Here is a 15,617-nt window from a genome sequence, read left to right as displayed (position 1 = left end):
CAGCACAATTCTTCAGCTTGGGAGGTCTTTTAGAGATGGATCAGGATAAAGAAAAAACGAATTTGTTTTTGAAAAGTTCTATGGGAATGTAGAGTTGCTGTCTGTACTGATCTTGCATGATAACTTCTAGATCTGGACCTGTTTGGACTGGTGCACGTGACATATGTTTAATTCTCAAAAATAGTAGGGACTGATTTTTCAGAAGGGTTCGATACCTCTGAGCTCCCAGTACCTTCACTGGGAACTGCAGATGCTCAGGACAGTGAAAAATCAGGATTTGCATCTTTAAATTACTACAGCTTCAAAGATGCATGTCAAGTATACTTCAGCCTTATTGGCAGGATGAAAGAGTAAAGCAGGTCTTAAAGTAAGCTTGTGTTATGCAAAAAGCTAGTGGAAGTGAATTAACTCCTATTGTATACCACTGAAAGGACACTTTATTCCTCAGAGTGATCTGTGGCTGGTGAAATATATGAGGAATCACAAAATTGTTGGGGTTGGGAAGCATCTCTGGAGATCATGTGGTCCAACCTACTTGTTCGAGCAGGGTCAGGTAGAGCAGGTTGCCCAGGACTGTGTCCAATCAACTTTTAAATATCTCCAAGGATAGAGACTCCACAACCTCTCTGGGCAACCTGTTCCAGTGTTCAACAACCTTTACAATGAAGAAGCATTTTCCTGTGTTCAAGTGGAATTTCCTGAGTTTCAGTTTGTGCCCGTTGCCTCTCGTCCTGATGCTGGCCCCCACTGAAAAGAGTCCAGCTCTATTCTCTTTTCACCCACCCATGAGATGTTTATAGATAATGATAAGATAACCCCTGAGCTTATTCTTCTCCAGGCTAAACAATCCCAGCTCTGTCAGCCTTTCCTCCCATGAAGGATGCTCCAGTCCCTTAATCATCCTTGTGGCCCTTTGCTGGACTTGCTCCAGTAAATACCTGTCTGAGGGATTGCCATACTTCTTCCAATTGCCGTACTTCAGCAAATTCTGGCTGTCTGAGGGGTCTGCGTTTACCTCTGTTTAATACACAAGCCAAATACTATGCTTATTTGTGATTGTTCTCTCTGCTGATTTTTTTGTTTGTTTGTTTTACAGTCACTGGCTTTGGGTGAGGATTCAGAATGGGAGACAAGCCTATCTGGGAGCAGATTGGGTCCAGCTTCGTACAACATTACTACCAGCTCTTTGATGCAGACAGGACCCAGTTAGGAGCAATATATGTGAGTATCTCTAGAAAGGAAGTTGGGGCTCTGTCCCATAATCTGTCTAAATTTCCCTATTTTGATGTGTGGGAATACACAAGGTGGGCTAGTGGGTTTCATCCGGACTCCAGAATATTAGTCAAGCAATTGTACTTTCTGAACTCTTATTTCTTGCCTTCCTCTTATATGTGTCTTCTATTTAGAGCTTTGTCTGCCTTGTTGATTGGCAGTCAATCTCAAAAAAAAACAAACAACAACACCCAAACAAAAACAACAAAAACCCAACCCCCCACCCTCCCTCAACAAAATGGCTATAGACAGTGGCTTGCAGTGGGAGAGACTGGTGATTATCCTGTGATTAAATTCTCTGTAAAAGCAGCTGTGCTATCCTTAGTTTGCTGTTAGTTTATAGGCTTGGATTTGATTGGACACCTGTTAGGGTGGTAGGCTGTGGATTTTTCTAAGTCCTCCTCTGTTTAGCAGTTCTTACAGGTGTTTTTTGATCTCATGCTGTATGTTTTTTCAGAATGTTAAACTTGGTTTAAATTTTTAAATCTAGTTTAAACTTTTAAACTCAGTTTAAATTTAGACTTTTTTAAATTAAAAATTCTTAACTTTTGCCCCTTATTTGGGGCAAAATAAATTTGGATTCCAAAATTAAAGCCTGTAACTAAAAGGCCCAAGGGAGTGTTGGCCTCTAGTCCTGGAGGAGGACATGTTCTACAGAACATGCAAAATGCTAGTTGAGATTACCTGTGGTGAGGAATGCTGCTGGGTGGCTGAGTTGTTTCAGTAGGACACTCAAGTCTTGCAAGTCTTTTAGCATGTCCTGCTTTTCTGACCCTTGCTGGATGAATCTCATGCAGCTCTGCCAAGCTCTTGAGTGTTGGAAGTTCTTGCAGGAATACCATCTGACACCTCTCCCTCCACCTCAGCAGTCTCCGCTAGCACTGATAGCATTACTTTTTTGGATTCTTACTCCTTTGTGTATTTGCTGTCTGCTAGACTGTTGGCTGATTCTGGACAAGGAGCTGTGAGCAGAACCTGCAAAGTGAGAAGACCAAGTAGCCAGTATTTAATCCACAGCTCTAAATATGAAGCCTCTTTGCAGTTTCTGGCATGTTATGACCCAAACCTCTTCCAGCTGCAGAACACTGATTCATTCTACTGAAGACTAATGCATTCCTGGAAACATGGCCTTTCATTCAGTAAACACCTGGGCATTTTCTACCCTTGGGGTCCTGCTGCCTTTCATCATTCAATGGAGATTCCTATGCAAGTACAGGCAGGAGAGCATTAGGAAGGTCACTGATGTGTTTTACAGAGTTTCTAAACTATGGAGGGTATGGACCCTGGTTTTGTGTGGCTAAAATGCAGCAAGGATACAACTTCTCTAAATTAGAGGAGATTCTGTAGAAATGTTCTGCTTCTACTGAAGCCTTTTGCCTTCTGAGACCTTGTGGGATTAAATAGATCACAGAATCACAGAATCACTGAGGTTGGAAGGGACCTCTGGAGATCATCTAGTCCAACCCCCCTGCTCAAGCAGGGTCACCTAGAGCACATTGCACAGGATTGCATCCAGGCGTGTTTTGAATATCTCCAGAGAAGGAGACTCCACAACCTCTCTGGGCAACCTGTTCCAGTCCTCTGTCATCCTCACAGTGAAGAAGTTTTTTCTCATATTCAGATGGAACTTCCTGTGTTTCAGTTTGTGCCTGTTGCCTCGCGTCCTGTCGCTGGACACCACCGAAGAGAGTCTGGTCCCATCTTCTCGACACCCTCCCTTCAGATACTTGTACACATTGATAAGATCTCCTCTCAGCCTTCTCTTCTCCAGGCTAAACAGGCCCAGCTCTCTCAGCCTTTCCTCATAGGAGAGATGTTCCAGTCCCCTAATCATCTTTGTAGCCCTCTGCTGGACTTGGTCCAGTAGTGCCACATCCCTCTTGTACTGGGGAGCCCAGAACTGAACACAGTACTCTAGATGTGGCCTCACCAGGGCTGAGCAGAGGGGCAGGATCACCTCCCTCGACCTGCTGGCAAGGCTCTTCCTGATGCAGCCCAGGATACCATTGGCCTTCTTGGCCACAAGGGCACATTGCTGCCTCATATTTAACTTGGTGTCCACCAGCACTCCCAGGTCCTTCTCCGCAGAGCTGCTTTCCAGCAGGTCAACCCCCAACCTGTACTGGTGCGTGGGGTTATTCCTCCCCAGGTGCAGGACCTTGCACTTGCCTTTGTTCAACTTCATGAGGTTCCTCTCCGTCCACCTCTCCAGCCTGCCCAGGTCTCTCTGAATGGCAGCACAGCCTCTGGTGTATCGGCCACTCCTCCCAGTTTTGTCTCGTCAGCAAACTTGCTGAGGGTGCACTCTGTCCCTTCATCCAGGTCATTGATGAAGAAGTTGAACAAGACTGGGCCCAGTACTGACCCCTGGGGGACACCGCTAGCTACAGGCCTCCAACTAGACTCTGTGCCGCTGATCACAACCCTCTGAGCTCTGCCATTCAGCCACTTCTCAATCCACCTCCCTGTCCACTCATCTAGCCCACACTCCCTGAGCTTGTCTATGAGGATGCTATGGGAGACAGTGTCAAAAGCCTTGCTGAAGTCAAGGGAGACAACATCCACTGCTCTCCCCTCATCTACCCAGCCAGTCATTCCATCACAGAAGGCTGTCAGATTGGTTAAGCATGATTTCCCCTTGGTGAAGCCATGCTGCCTACTCCTGATCACCTTCTTGTCCTCCACTGCTTAGAGATGGCTTCCAGGATGAGCTGCTCCATCACCTACCTTTCCAGGGATGGAGGCGAGACTGACTGACCTGTAGTTCCCTGGGTCCTCCCCTTGCCCTTTTTGAAGACTGGGGTGACATTGGCTTTCTTCTGGTCTTCAGGCGCCTCTCCTGTTCTCCATGACCTTTCAAAGATGATGGAGAGTGGCTTAGCAATGACATCTGCCAGCTCCCTCAGCACTCGTGGGTGCATCCCATCGGGGCCCATGGATTTGTGGGTGTCAAATTTGCTTAAATGATCTCTAACCCAATCCTCCTCGACCAAGGGAAAGTCTTCTTTTCTCCAGACTTTCTCTCTTGTCTCCAGGGTCTGGGATTCCTGAGGGCTGTCCTGAGCAGTAAAGACTGAAGCAAAGGCGGCATACAGTAACTCTGCCTTTTCTGCATCCTTTGTCACCAGGGCACCCACCCCATTCAGCAGTGGGCCCACATTTTCCCTAGTCTTCCTTTTGCCACTGATGTATTTGAAGAAGCCCTTCTTGTTGTCCTTGACATCCCTTGCCAGATTTAATTCCAAACGGGCCTTAGCCTTCCTCGTCGCATCCCTGCATACTCTGACAACGTGCCTATAGTCCTCCCAAGTGGCCTGTCCCCCTTTCCACTTTCTGTAGACTTCCTTCTTCTGGTTGAGTTTTGCCAGGAGCTCCTTGCTCATCCATGCAGGTCTCCTGCCCCCTTTGCTTGACTTCCTACTCATGGGGATGCACCACTCTTGAGCTTGGAGGAAGTGATGCTTGAAGATTAACCAGCTCTCTTGAACACCCCTTCCTTCTAGGGCTCTAACCCATGGGATTCTTCCAAGTAAGTCGCTGAAGAGTCCAAAGTTTGCTCTCCTGAAGTCCAGGGTTGCAATCCTACTTAGTGCCCTGCTGCCTCCTCGCAGGATCCTGAACTCCACCATCTCATGGTCACTGCAGCCAAGGCTGCCCCCGACCTTCACATCTTCCACCAGTCCTTCTTTGTTTGTTAGTACGAGGTCCAGCAGCACACCTCTCCTTGTTGGCTCCTGCACCACCTGTGTCAAGAAGTTGTCACCAGTGCTCCGCAGGAACCTCCTGGACTGTTTGTGCCTAGCTGTGCTGTCTTTCCTGCAGATATCGGGGTGGTTGAAGTCCCCCATGAGAACCAGGGCCTGTGATCGTGAGCTACTTCCAGCTGTCTGCAGAAGGCCTCACTGACTTCCTCTTCCTGATCAGGCGGCCTGTAGTAAACACCCACAACAGTGTTACCCATGCTGGCCTGCCCTTTAATCCTTACCCATAAGCTCTCAGCTTGCTCTTCATCCACCCCTAGGCAGAGCTCAATACATTCCAGTTGCTCTCTCACATAAAGAGCAACTCCACCACCTCGCTTTCCTGGCCTGTCTTTCCTAAAAAGCACGTAGCCATCCATGACAGCACTCCAGTCATGCGAGCTATCCCACCATGTCTCTGTAATGGCAATGAGATCATGGCCCTGCGACCGCACACAGATCTCTAGTTCTTCCTATTTGTTCCCCAAGCTGCGTGCATTGATGTACAGGCATTTCAGGGAGGTGATCGAGCATGCAGGTTTCCCAGGAGGGGTAAAAGAGGGTCCTCCATAGCCACATCCCATGCGCACTTCCCTGGCTGCATGCACCTGCTGGAGGCATCCCAACTTGAACCGTGTTTTGCCAACTACCCTGTCACTATAAACTCTCCCCTTCCCCCATCTTTCCTAGTTTAAAGCCCTCCTTACCAGGTTGGCCAACCTGTTGGCAAAGACACACGTGCCCCGCTTAGTGAGGTGGATCCCATCTCTCCCCATCAGTCGTCGATCTTCAAACAGGGTCTCGTGGTTGTAGCAACCAAAACCCTGTTGCCAACACCGGTGGCGCAGCCAGTTGTTAACTTGGAAAATCCGAGAAAGCTTCTTAGCTGTTGCTGTTGTACTTATCATATAGCATAGTCAGGAGGTCCTCCCTCATATATTACAAGAGCTTGTAGACTGAAGCATTGCAGTCATTTCATTCCAGATGGGGCAGTCTGTTAGAAAACCTTTAGATGCACATTATGCTGTTCTAGATGTGAGTAGGATATGCAAATCAGTACTTGAAATGTAAAAAACATGGTGGTGTAACTCATTTTGTGAGACTTCTTCCTATCTTTTTGTCTCTTCATGCTTTACTTTGTGTCCATACCTTTAGATTTTTCTTCTGAAAGCTAACTTTGATCCAAAGGAAGGAACTCTTTCACTGGTAGAACTGTGACAGTGAAATTTCATCTACTTGATTTTTAATTGACTTTTCTAAACTGTTTTAATTGCTCTTTGTGGTTTCTTTCTGTCTTCTTTTGCAGTAGTTTCCGAAAAGCTGGATTCTAAAGGTATATGCCAAGTAAACAAATCTTACCAAGATTGCTTAAGAGTTACCTAAGCAGGTTGATGAATTTGTTTTTCTTTCCCTTCAGATTGATGCATCATGCCTTACGTGGGAAGGACAGCAGTTCCAGGGCAAAGCAGCTATTGTTGAAAAACTCTCTGTAAGTGTGTAATCCTTACTGAATGTTCTGGGAAACGTTTCTGAAGACTGTAAATTAGTCACTCTTCAGAATCTGAACTAGAAGTTTAGCAGCTTAAAACTCTTGAAAATGAGACTTGTGCTTCCAGGTTACGGTCTTCAGAAAATGTTACCTGTGGTTTAATTCTGTGTGGTGGGGTGTTAATTGGCTCTCTTAGTTTGCAAGATTATTTTGTGACTCTGAAATTAGATTTGACATTGCTAGCTTACTTTTAAAAAAAGTACAGTCCATACTGCTGACCCTTGATCTTTTTTAGAACAATGCTGTGGAAGTAGCACAGCAAACCTGTTTGGATTTGCATGTGGTAAAGATCCAGCACGTTATCGCTGCCAGGAGCTTTCTGTTTTCTGATACATAAACTGCAAACAATTTCTGTAGCATAGACCCTGGCTTATTCTAAACCCAGAGTTCATCAGCTATTCAGAAGTTATGGTTCAGGATTTTGAAACTAGTGCTTCCTTTAAGTGGGAGGAAAGCATTTCTTACTGTATAGAGAATGTGAGGCTCTCACTCTATGTTCACTTAGTTAAACATGGAAAAAAAATTATTCTTTTGAGGAAAATCTGTGTTAATGGTCTAAAAATGGGTGTACCTGTGAGCTGTCATGAGATTAGAAAGTTTGTTCCTCTTGCAAGATCTGTAGAGGGCATGCTTTAGCTCTTCTGACATTCTGCTCAGAACATGGTCTATCAGGCAGAATAAGACACCATTCAGAGTCTTCATTACTCTCTGAGAAGAAAAACCTTTGTTACTTGAACACCTGTCTAGTTGCACAGCTATTGTTCTTGTGTTTTGGAATCACTGCTTTCATTCAAGTTCTCTTCAACTGTGAAGACCGTAGTTTGTCCTTGGATCTGTATTTTAGGTGCCTACTTCGCCTTCAAGAAGGCCACGTACCTCAGAAGTAACACAGCTTGCAATTGTTTACTCCCAGATAAGGCAGAAGATACTCAAGCTGCAGAGCTGGCTGTTTGTGTACTCACTGTTCCTTAGACTTCTGGGCTAGCAGCCATTTAGACACCCAACCAGCTAAACATTTGCTTGGCTAGTGTCTAAAACTGTTGCCTTGGATCTGTCCCAGTGCAGATCAGCCCATTACCCTCCAGGGTGATACTCACTTTCTTCTTTGCCTTCCCTGACTGTAGCAAAAGTCAGACTTCCTGAATTCATGTGCCTGCTGCACAATCTTGCTCAGTGAGTGGAGGCACACTTCTTGGCCCCAGGGGGAGCTTTTTCTGTCGCTATCCATTTGATTAAAGCAAAGAAGAAACGCAGTGAAATTATTCAATGCCCTTCTGCTGACATGGCTTGCTATGGAGCTGTATCAGCTTACCCCAACTGTGATGTCTTTCAGCATGGCTCTGTCAGCACCAAGCTACTCGGGCTCTGTCTGCGGTTCAACCTAATGTGCTTGTCTAGCCCGTTTCTGCCCCTGGAGCATCTGACAGTGCAGGTCACTGACAAAATTTGGCACTTTTTGCTTTTGCGCTCTGTGGTTTTGTGTACTTCAGTGCCTGACCTAACCAGTACTGTGCCCTAAGCACCAACAAGATCTCTCCTGTATAACAGCAACACAGCAGCACCTTTTCAACCCACTCTGTGTCAGATGATGCTAACACTATGGGACAAGGCTGGAGTGACATTGGTTTGCCAATGCTGGTGCACCTGTAACAGAGTGGACAGTCCTTCTTTCTGTCTTAATTGGTGCCGGACTTGGGAATCATCATCTCAAATAGAATGCCTGCCCTCTTTGGTGCAGCCTGTTTTGGCTTAAGCATTTGAGATACTCCTTTAGTTCTTCTAGGAGCTACACCAAGGGAAGAAGCTACACCAAGTTGCTTTAATGACAGAATATCTCCAGACCTACTTTAGCGCATGGTGGATTGTCTTCACATCTCTTAGCAGAATTTTGTCACAGCGTGCACATTCTGCATTAACCAGACTTATCCAGAATCTCATCCCGTAAATAAGGCATTCTTAGATTTAGCGTGCTGAGTATTAACAGGCCTCTGCCACAAGGTAGGCAGTTCAGAAAATAGGTTGGTGTTTTCAGGTAGTCTAGGAAGTGGAATGTGTTTATGCAGCACAGCCAGCTCCATCAGAGAAAGCCAAGAGTGCCCTTCCCTTAAGTGAGATTGCAAAGAGGATGGATGCTAGAGAGGATAGAATTTGCTTCTCATGCCCCTTGTTTAGCCTGCTAAAATACCAAGCACTTCTTGCCAGGCGTGAGTTTTTAAACTACTTGACAAACTTTATTTTTTCAGAATTTGTCTTATCTGACTTCAAGAAAGGCTTTGGAAGCCCAGACAAGTTCTCAAAGAGGCTGAAAGCTTTGCTTGTTGTATAGTTTTGCATTTGTGTTAGTCACTTACATTGTACTATACATCTCAAGAAATGCTTCAGTACAGATGCATGTTCATCCTTTTGAGGGAGTTTCCCTCTATCCTTAAAAAAACAAACAAACAAACACCCCAGTGATCTTTCCTATTAGCTGATTCTACTCTGTCCAGCAGGATTTTTCCCCCCTGGGTCACAGGAGAAATAGTTTACTCAGCTGGCTGACCATTGGGGTCACTTTCTCTGCAGGTGACATTCAGATACTTGAAACAGGCATCACCTTACCCAACCTTGTCTTCAGTTTGTGTCACTGCTTTGGGGGGCCTTGAGGGAAGGGAGGTCTTTCCTTCCTCCCTGTTTTCTGTCTCTAATCTCACCTCTCATTGGCATCTCATCACACTGGAAACTGGGTTCTGGGTACAACCACATTCATTTCAGTTCAGCCCTCTACTCAGCCTTTTTAAGAGACTTTTCCTGCAGAACTTGTTCAACAGGAAGTTAATGTACTGAGGTAAGACCAGGTTTCACAGTGCTCTCACTTTTGTCTAAGGGAAGGTGTCCAATGTCTAACTTGTATGTTCAAGTTCAGAACAGTGACCCTGGAGAATCTTCTGCTGACAGTTCAGAAAAGACTGCTCTGCGGTTTTTTGGGGTTACAGGATGTCTACTCCACATTATAAACAAGTTGGCTCATTTCTCTTCAGTTCGTGGTAGATCAGGATCGTTATCAATTTAGTGTACTCATGTTCAGCCTGTTTGTGGCATTTTTCATCTCCCTGCCTCCTCCCCACTGTGTACTCGCCAAGTCACTTGTGATGGCCACAGCAGACTTTCTCTTCATGTCTTGTCATGATTGACTGATAAAATTAAGACCAGGTTCTGTTTGATGCTGTTTTCAAGGCACATATGAGTATTCAGAAATTATGACTGATCCTCACTCGGCTGGTGGAATTTTTGGGCAACTTGTAGACTAATTTGAAGGCTTACCTTTCTCCAGACAGGTAGTAGTGTCAGCTGTCAGCTTTGATTCAGCATGTGTTACCACAGCAAACACTAGGGCTTGCTTTCCTTTCTGGCCTCTCCCACTAGCAAATATGTTAAGTGTTCCATACCAAACTTCATCTCAGGACCAGTGTCTTTGGATCTCTATTGTCTGTGTATAAGCATAATGCTGCTTACTCTTTGGGTCATCATTCCCCAGCCTTCGAAACATTCCTGTTCTGAGAGCTCAATTGTATCAGCGTCTGCAAGCAAGTACTTAATTATCCCCTTCCAGCATTTGTTGTCTGATTGCAACAGATGGGGCTCTTGGTAGTTGGAACTTGCTTAGACAGTTGACTCAAGGTCATGGTTCTTTGAAGAAGTGCAATCTCTGCAGTAGTATTCTGGACCTCCATCCGTTCAGACCACATTCAAGTCCTTGTGAATGCAGGTGATGACTGATAGCTCGTGCTGCATAGCACACTGCAGTTCCTAAGAACCAGCTCCTCCTACTGTGTTAGGAGGCACTGAAGCTGTGGCTCTCGGACTGTATTACTTATGCTGTACCCCTCCAGCTTTGGATCTGAGGCAGGAGGCTGGGTCTATTTCAGCAGATGTCTTTCCTGAGTGAGGGATCCCTTGGCAGATCTGTTTGCAGTCTAGGCCAAGAGGAAACATTGCAGACTTTAATAAAGAGTGTTCTTCTAATGTTCCTTTGTGACTGGAGGACTGCTCTACGCTCTTCCTTTGCTTCCCCAGGTCTTGATTCTTCCAGAGTTTTCTGTGTTCTCTATTAGCCAAAGGATTAGCTTCCTGATACCCTTCCTGAAGCCTTACGCTTGTAGGGCGAAGTCTAAACTTCACATCCTTGATAGCAGCAGAACTCTTGTCTTCTGTTCTTAGACCTAGGCCTTCTATTAAGTCTCTCAGGCTGGCTCTTTCCACTGGAGGGAAATGCAGTGCTTGTCCAAGTGGATATTTGGATATGTCTCAACCTGTTCTGGAATTGAGAAAGTGGAGCAAAGTGGTCAGAGCACATCCTACAGGTTCAAATGACTGCATGCCACTGCCCTGTGTGACGCCTTGACTCTGGATATCAACTCTGTGATCACTTGGAGCTCCATCCATGCTGTATTGCCACTTCCATCACTAATGCGGCATTTGATAGATCAGTGTCAAAATTGCGTTTGTGTGACAGGACTCTGAGATCCTCGAGGTATCTGTGTTCACAGCTTGGAGTCATCTCTGGCTGGAATGTGAATGTGGCCTAAGTTGAAAGAGAGAATTGTTATTCGCCAGTGTCTGGTGTTTCTCAAAGTGTGTACTTCACACTTAACTCCAGGTGTACTCACAACTGCTACATAAGCATGGAAAGCTTTTTTCTTTTCAGTATCTGTCTATGGTTTGGTCTCCTCCTTGCCCCTGCTCCTGCCTGGCACATGGCAGAGATGCCTGTCACCATTTCAGTTCCCCTCAGACACTGCTATCTAGGAAAGAATCAAAGGGAAAAAGTAGATATGTGGATTTCAGGTACTGAACACGGATTCTTGGTCAGCCATCTTTCCTTTCTGTTCATAGCCAATTTAACGGGGAAACATATTTGGAGTTGCCTGGTAAATCCCACATATTGGGTCACATCATCTTAATACTGTTCAGAGCACAGAAGTTTTGTGCTTTCATCATACAAAGTTTTAGCCTGTAGATGAGCGGAAGCTCTTATGGCACAGTATAATAACACTAGGAAAAAAAGTGCTACTTAATGTATGCGGTGACATACTATTTTATGTCTTGGTGCTTTAAAAACATGTAACTGTCACGGTCAACCCAGCTGAGCAGTGTTGAGTTGCAACAACTCTCCCTGCAGTACTGCCAAAATATTCTAATTCTTCAAATGTTAATTTTTCTTGATCTTTTGGAAATAAGTTAAATTATGCAATGATTGTACATTTCCTCATTTTACTTTTTTTCATTGTAGAGCCTTCCTTTCCAAAAAATACAACACAGCATCACAGCACAAGACCACCAACCTACACCTGACAGCTGTATACTCAGTATGGTAGTGGGACAGCTTAAGGTAAATTCTTTCCATTACAGGGTAACAAATGCTTATGTCTTTTTTTTTTTTTTTTTTTGTAGAACACTAAATCATCTGATTTCCGAAAAGCTTAAAATGCTCTCTTGGGTGGGGAGGGAATACTGGTAAGCTTACATTGCAACATCGTTCTTCTGCTGTTCAAGACTGACAAGAAACTTCCTCTCTCAAGATAACTAGCACTAAGTAAAAATGTCCTGTAACCTAGCAGACATTTCTTCTTGTCAAGCAAAGCACCATGGCCTTTACTGTGTATACGACTATAATACAGGCTCTGAAGACATCAATATCTTCCTTACTCAGTTACAGTAAGGTTTCAGTGTCCTCAGTTGCATTTAAAAGTATCATTATAGTGTTCTTGGACACTGTAAGCACATCTAGTTTAGTGTTCTTTCAGCCCTTTGAAACACATGCATCATGCATTGTGTTGTGATTCAGTAGCCTTTTTTGTTAGCTGACAACCCTTCAGTAAGATCATGCTTTCCCTTTGCTGTCATAGGACATAAGAATAAAATTCTGGTGTTAATGCAGTAGTCTGTAGTCAAAACTGGGTCAACAATGGGAATGTTGCCTGTGAGCTGAAACACTTAATGTTGAAACAGCTCCTTCTTGTGAAGAAGTTGGATCACTTTTCAGACTGTAATATGGTTGCATTGCTGTTTAAGTTATGGTACTGAACAGGATAAAATTACCAGTCTCCTGTTCTTCTGAGGAAATGTTGCATCTTCAATATACCAAGGCCACAGACTTGTAAGTTAATAAGACTATTAACAAAAGAATTTGTCCTGGGATCTGCAAAGTCTTCTGCATGTAAAATCACTTACAGGCAGAACTTGCCCACAGTGGGGCAGTGTTTGTTTTAAAAGTGTGAAATCACCATAGACCTGTCAGAGTTAGTCTTTTCAGGGTTTGGTTCAGCCATGCTGTCAAGTCTGGATTCTGAAACCATCCAATCTTTAGAGCTACTTTGCTCAGTTTCTCCTAAAATTGCTGCTTAGACTTCCTTTTTCTGCTAACTGTGAATGGCATTTCTAGGATCAAAGCCTTCAACCTCCCACAGAATGTTCTGTTAGCTAGGCAAACCTGGGCCTGAAAGTTTGAATCTGCTTGCGTCCTCAAAACGCTTAGCTGGCCTTCATCATTCCAGGCTGGCCAGTGAGAAGAGCAGTTCCCAGTGTATTGCATCCACTTCTAAACCTTACATAGATAGCTTTGGTTCTCAATAAAGTTGCTTCCTAGCCGCAAGTTGGATTCCAGTTTTCTTGTTGCTCGCTCCTGCCTGCACATCCTCTGTTGAGGAAAGACAGCCACACGTGGCCACGGAAAGCACTGAATTCCGGGGCACGTTTGAAGTCGGGCATGCGCATCTCATCCTTCTGAGTTTTGGGTGTGCACAGAACTCAATGATGTGACAGAGGCACATTTTGACTCAATGTTTTGGACTGGACACAGCTGCAATGGTTATGCACTGTCATGCTTTTAAGGTTATTTGCATAATCATCAAACAGATTGCAGCCTGCAACAGTGATTCTGTGTTAAATCCCATGGCAAGAGATGAAGCTCTTAAAGAGATTCTGTAAAGCTTTGGGATATTCTCATGCTGTAGTATGGTCATTAGGCTGGTAGATGCAGTCTGGGAGCTTTCCATAAATACCATTGCTTGGAGCAACATTTCTTACTGTGCCATTTTTATCCTCCTAACTATTTCAACTTGCTGAGCCATACCTGAGTAATTCAGGGATCACATCATGGTGCATCTACTTGGAAAGAATATGTTGGATTAAGCAGAATATTCACTGTTGTCATGACCATATATAACCCGTTTGTGATTTTTTTAGTTGGAGAGGCAACTTTCTTCCATTCCTCACATGTGTGAGGCTTCAGTCTTGGCTTCAGAAAGCAGAGTTCAATGCTTGGGATTGCTGCCTCTCACTGAGGAACTGTCCAGAAGTTCTAATTTGAACTTTCTGGCTTTTTGCTTCTGCCTTGTGTGATACTCATTGTTGCAGCTGGACAAATGAAATAACCAGTAACAGTTTATAACATGATGTATATGGTAACCACTTCTGTTAATACATGAAACTGGTTGTCACATGCAGACAATACTTTCTTTTGTTGTGTTAATCTGTGTATGTTAGCACTGAGATGGACTAAAATGATTGCTATTCTAGATTCAAAGTAGTAACTAAAAACAGCTAGTTTGTTAGGCATTTTAATAAGTTGCTCATCTGTTGTTCAAATAGACTGTAGCATACAAAGGTGGAGCTGCATGCTTTAGTTATCTAAAGGTAGCCTTCTTAATGGTATATCTGCTCTGCACAGCTCAGGTTTGTTCATCTCAAGGCAGACTTAGAGATTAACTCACACAAGAAGGGGACTTTCAGGACCCTCAGCAGAGTTTGAAGGGAAAAGCCACATTTCCCACTTACTATTCAGTTATCCTATTCATGGATATCCTATATCAGTTATCCTCGCTATGAGGCCAGATTCTTGGAAGCTTAGTATGATTAACACATCCTTTTGAATCCGTTGTGTTTTTTTAAAACCTGCATTGTTTTATGTAGTGAAGGAACTTGCATATGCTTTTACTGGAGTAATACAAGAAAATAACTTAGGCTAGACATACTTGATGGTTATATAACGTGCCCTTTTTAAGGAGTTGTTCTTGGTATGATATTTGAATGGATTTTTTTGAAGTCTCTGAATTATTAGTCCTGAAAATTCAGCAGAAACTCATTCTTAAGTGAGTTGGGCGCATTTTGGCGTTTCTTCCTTAAACCATTAAATTCAAAGCTTGTTTTGTTTTAGGGAGAAGAAAATCCCAAAGTACTTAGAACAGAAGATCCTTTCTGCTTCCTTCTATATACTGTGGGATGAGCTGTTATCAAATTGTCACAAAGCCTCAGCTCCCTTTACTATGCTGGAGTAGTCCTGAAGAAATGACGGACCCAGGACTATTATTGTCAAACTCATTTCCTTTCCCAGAGTATTATGCTTTAAGAAAAGATGATGCAGGTTTTTGGGGGTCTTAAGCCTTTGGCTCCCCTTTTGTAGTTGTATTTAATTGGATCAGTTGAAGCATTACTGCCCAGTGACAAGGTCAGGATGTACATCTACCTCTGTGCTGCTCCAGTCTATAGCCCAGCATGCTAATCCCAATAGGAACTATAAAATATAACATCTTTTAGAGCAGGTAATAATCCCCATTGAGGGGATTGGACACAGCAGCTTCTTGGAGATGTTTGCTTAGATGCTCTATTACTCTCAGAGTGGATGAAGTCACATTCTTTAATGAATGTTGGGATAGTTGATCATGTTTTAATTCTTTGTGGAAGGATAATAAATATACCTCTACCGATTCTAATTCTCCTCATCATTTTTTGCTGCTATTTGTTGCCTGGATGCTTGCTTGCTTCAACGAGGAAGAACAAGCATCAGTTTTGAAGCCTCTAGGAGCGAGTTTCACTTGGTGACGCTACTTCACCAATATTCATCTAGGATGTCATGCAGTATTTCTAGTGTGCTTCACCTAGTAACATATTTCTCCTCCTGTCATGCTCAGGCAGATGATGACCAGGTTCTAGGCTTCCACCAAACCTTTTTGTTGAAAAGTTTTCAAGGTGCCTGGGTATGCACCAACGAAGTCTTCAGGCTAGCCCTCCACAAC

At 44.0% G+C, this 15,617-nt stretch overlaps 1 protein-coding gene across 3 annotated transcripts in view; it reads left to right on the top strand.

The window, feature by feature from the left end:
* Positions 1-15,617, top strand: part of NUTF2 (nuclear transport factor 2) — a 35,978-nt gene that overhangs the window by 15,583 nt on the left and 4,778 nt on the right. For all 3 annotated transcript variants that reach the window (XM_067302949.1, XM_067302951.1, XM_067302950.1), the window contains exons 2-4: positions 1,097-1,221; positions 6,430-6,501; positions 11,834-11,932. In XM_067302949.1, coding sequence (XP_067159050.1) covers positions 1,123-1,221; positions 6,430-6,501; positions 11,834-11,932 — 270 coding nt within the window. In that variant the 5' untranslated portion in view covers positions 1,097-1,122. The remainder of the gene's footprint in view (positions 1-1,096; positions 1,222-6,429; positions 6,502-11,833; positions 11,933-15,617) is intronic.

Source organism: Apteryx mantelli, chromosome 10 (genome assembly GCF_036417845.1).
Source record: "Apteryx mantelli isolate bAptMan1 chromosome 10, bAptMan1.hap1, whole genome shotgun sequence".
Classification (NCBI taxonomy): domain Eukaryota; kingdom Metazoa; phylum Chordata; class Aves; order Apterygiformes; family Apterygidae; genus Apteryx; species Apteryx mantelli.
The sequence above is the reverse complement of the archived record's forward strand: the minus strand, read 5'-3'. Positions and strand labels throughout refer to the sequence as shown.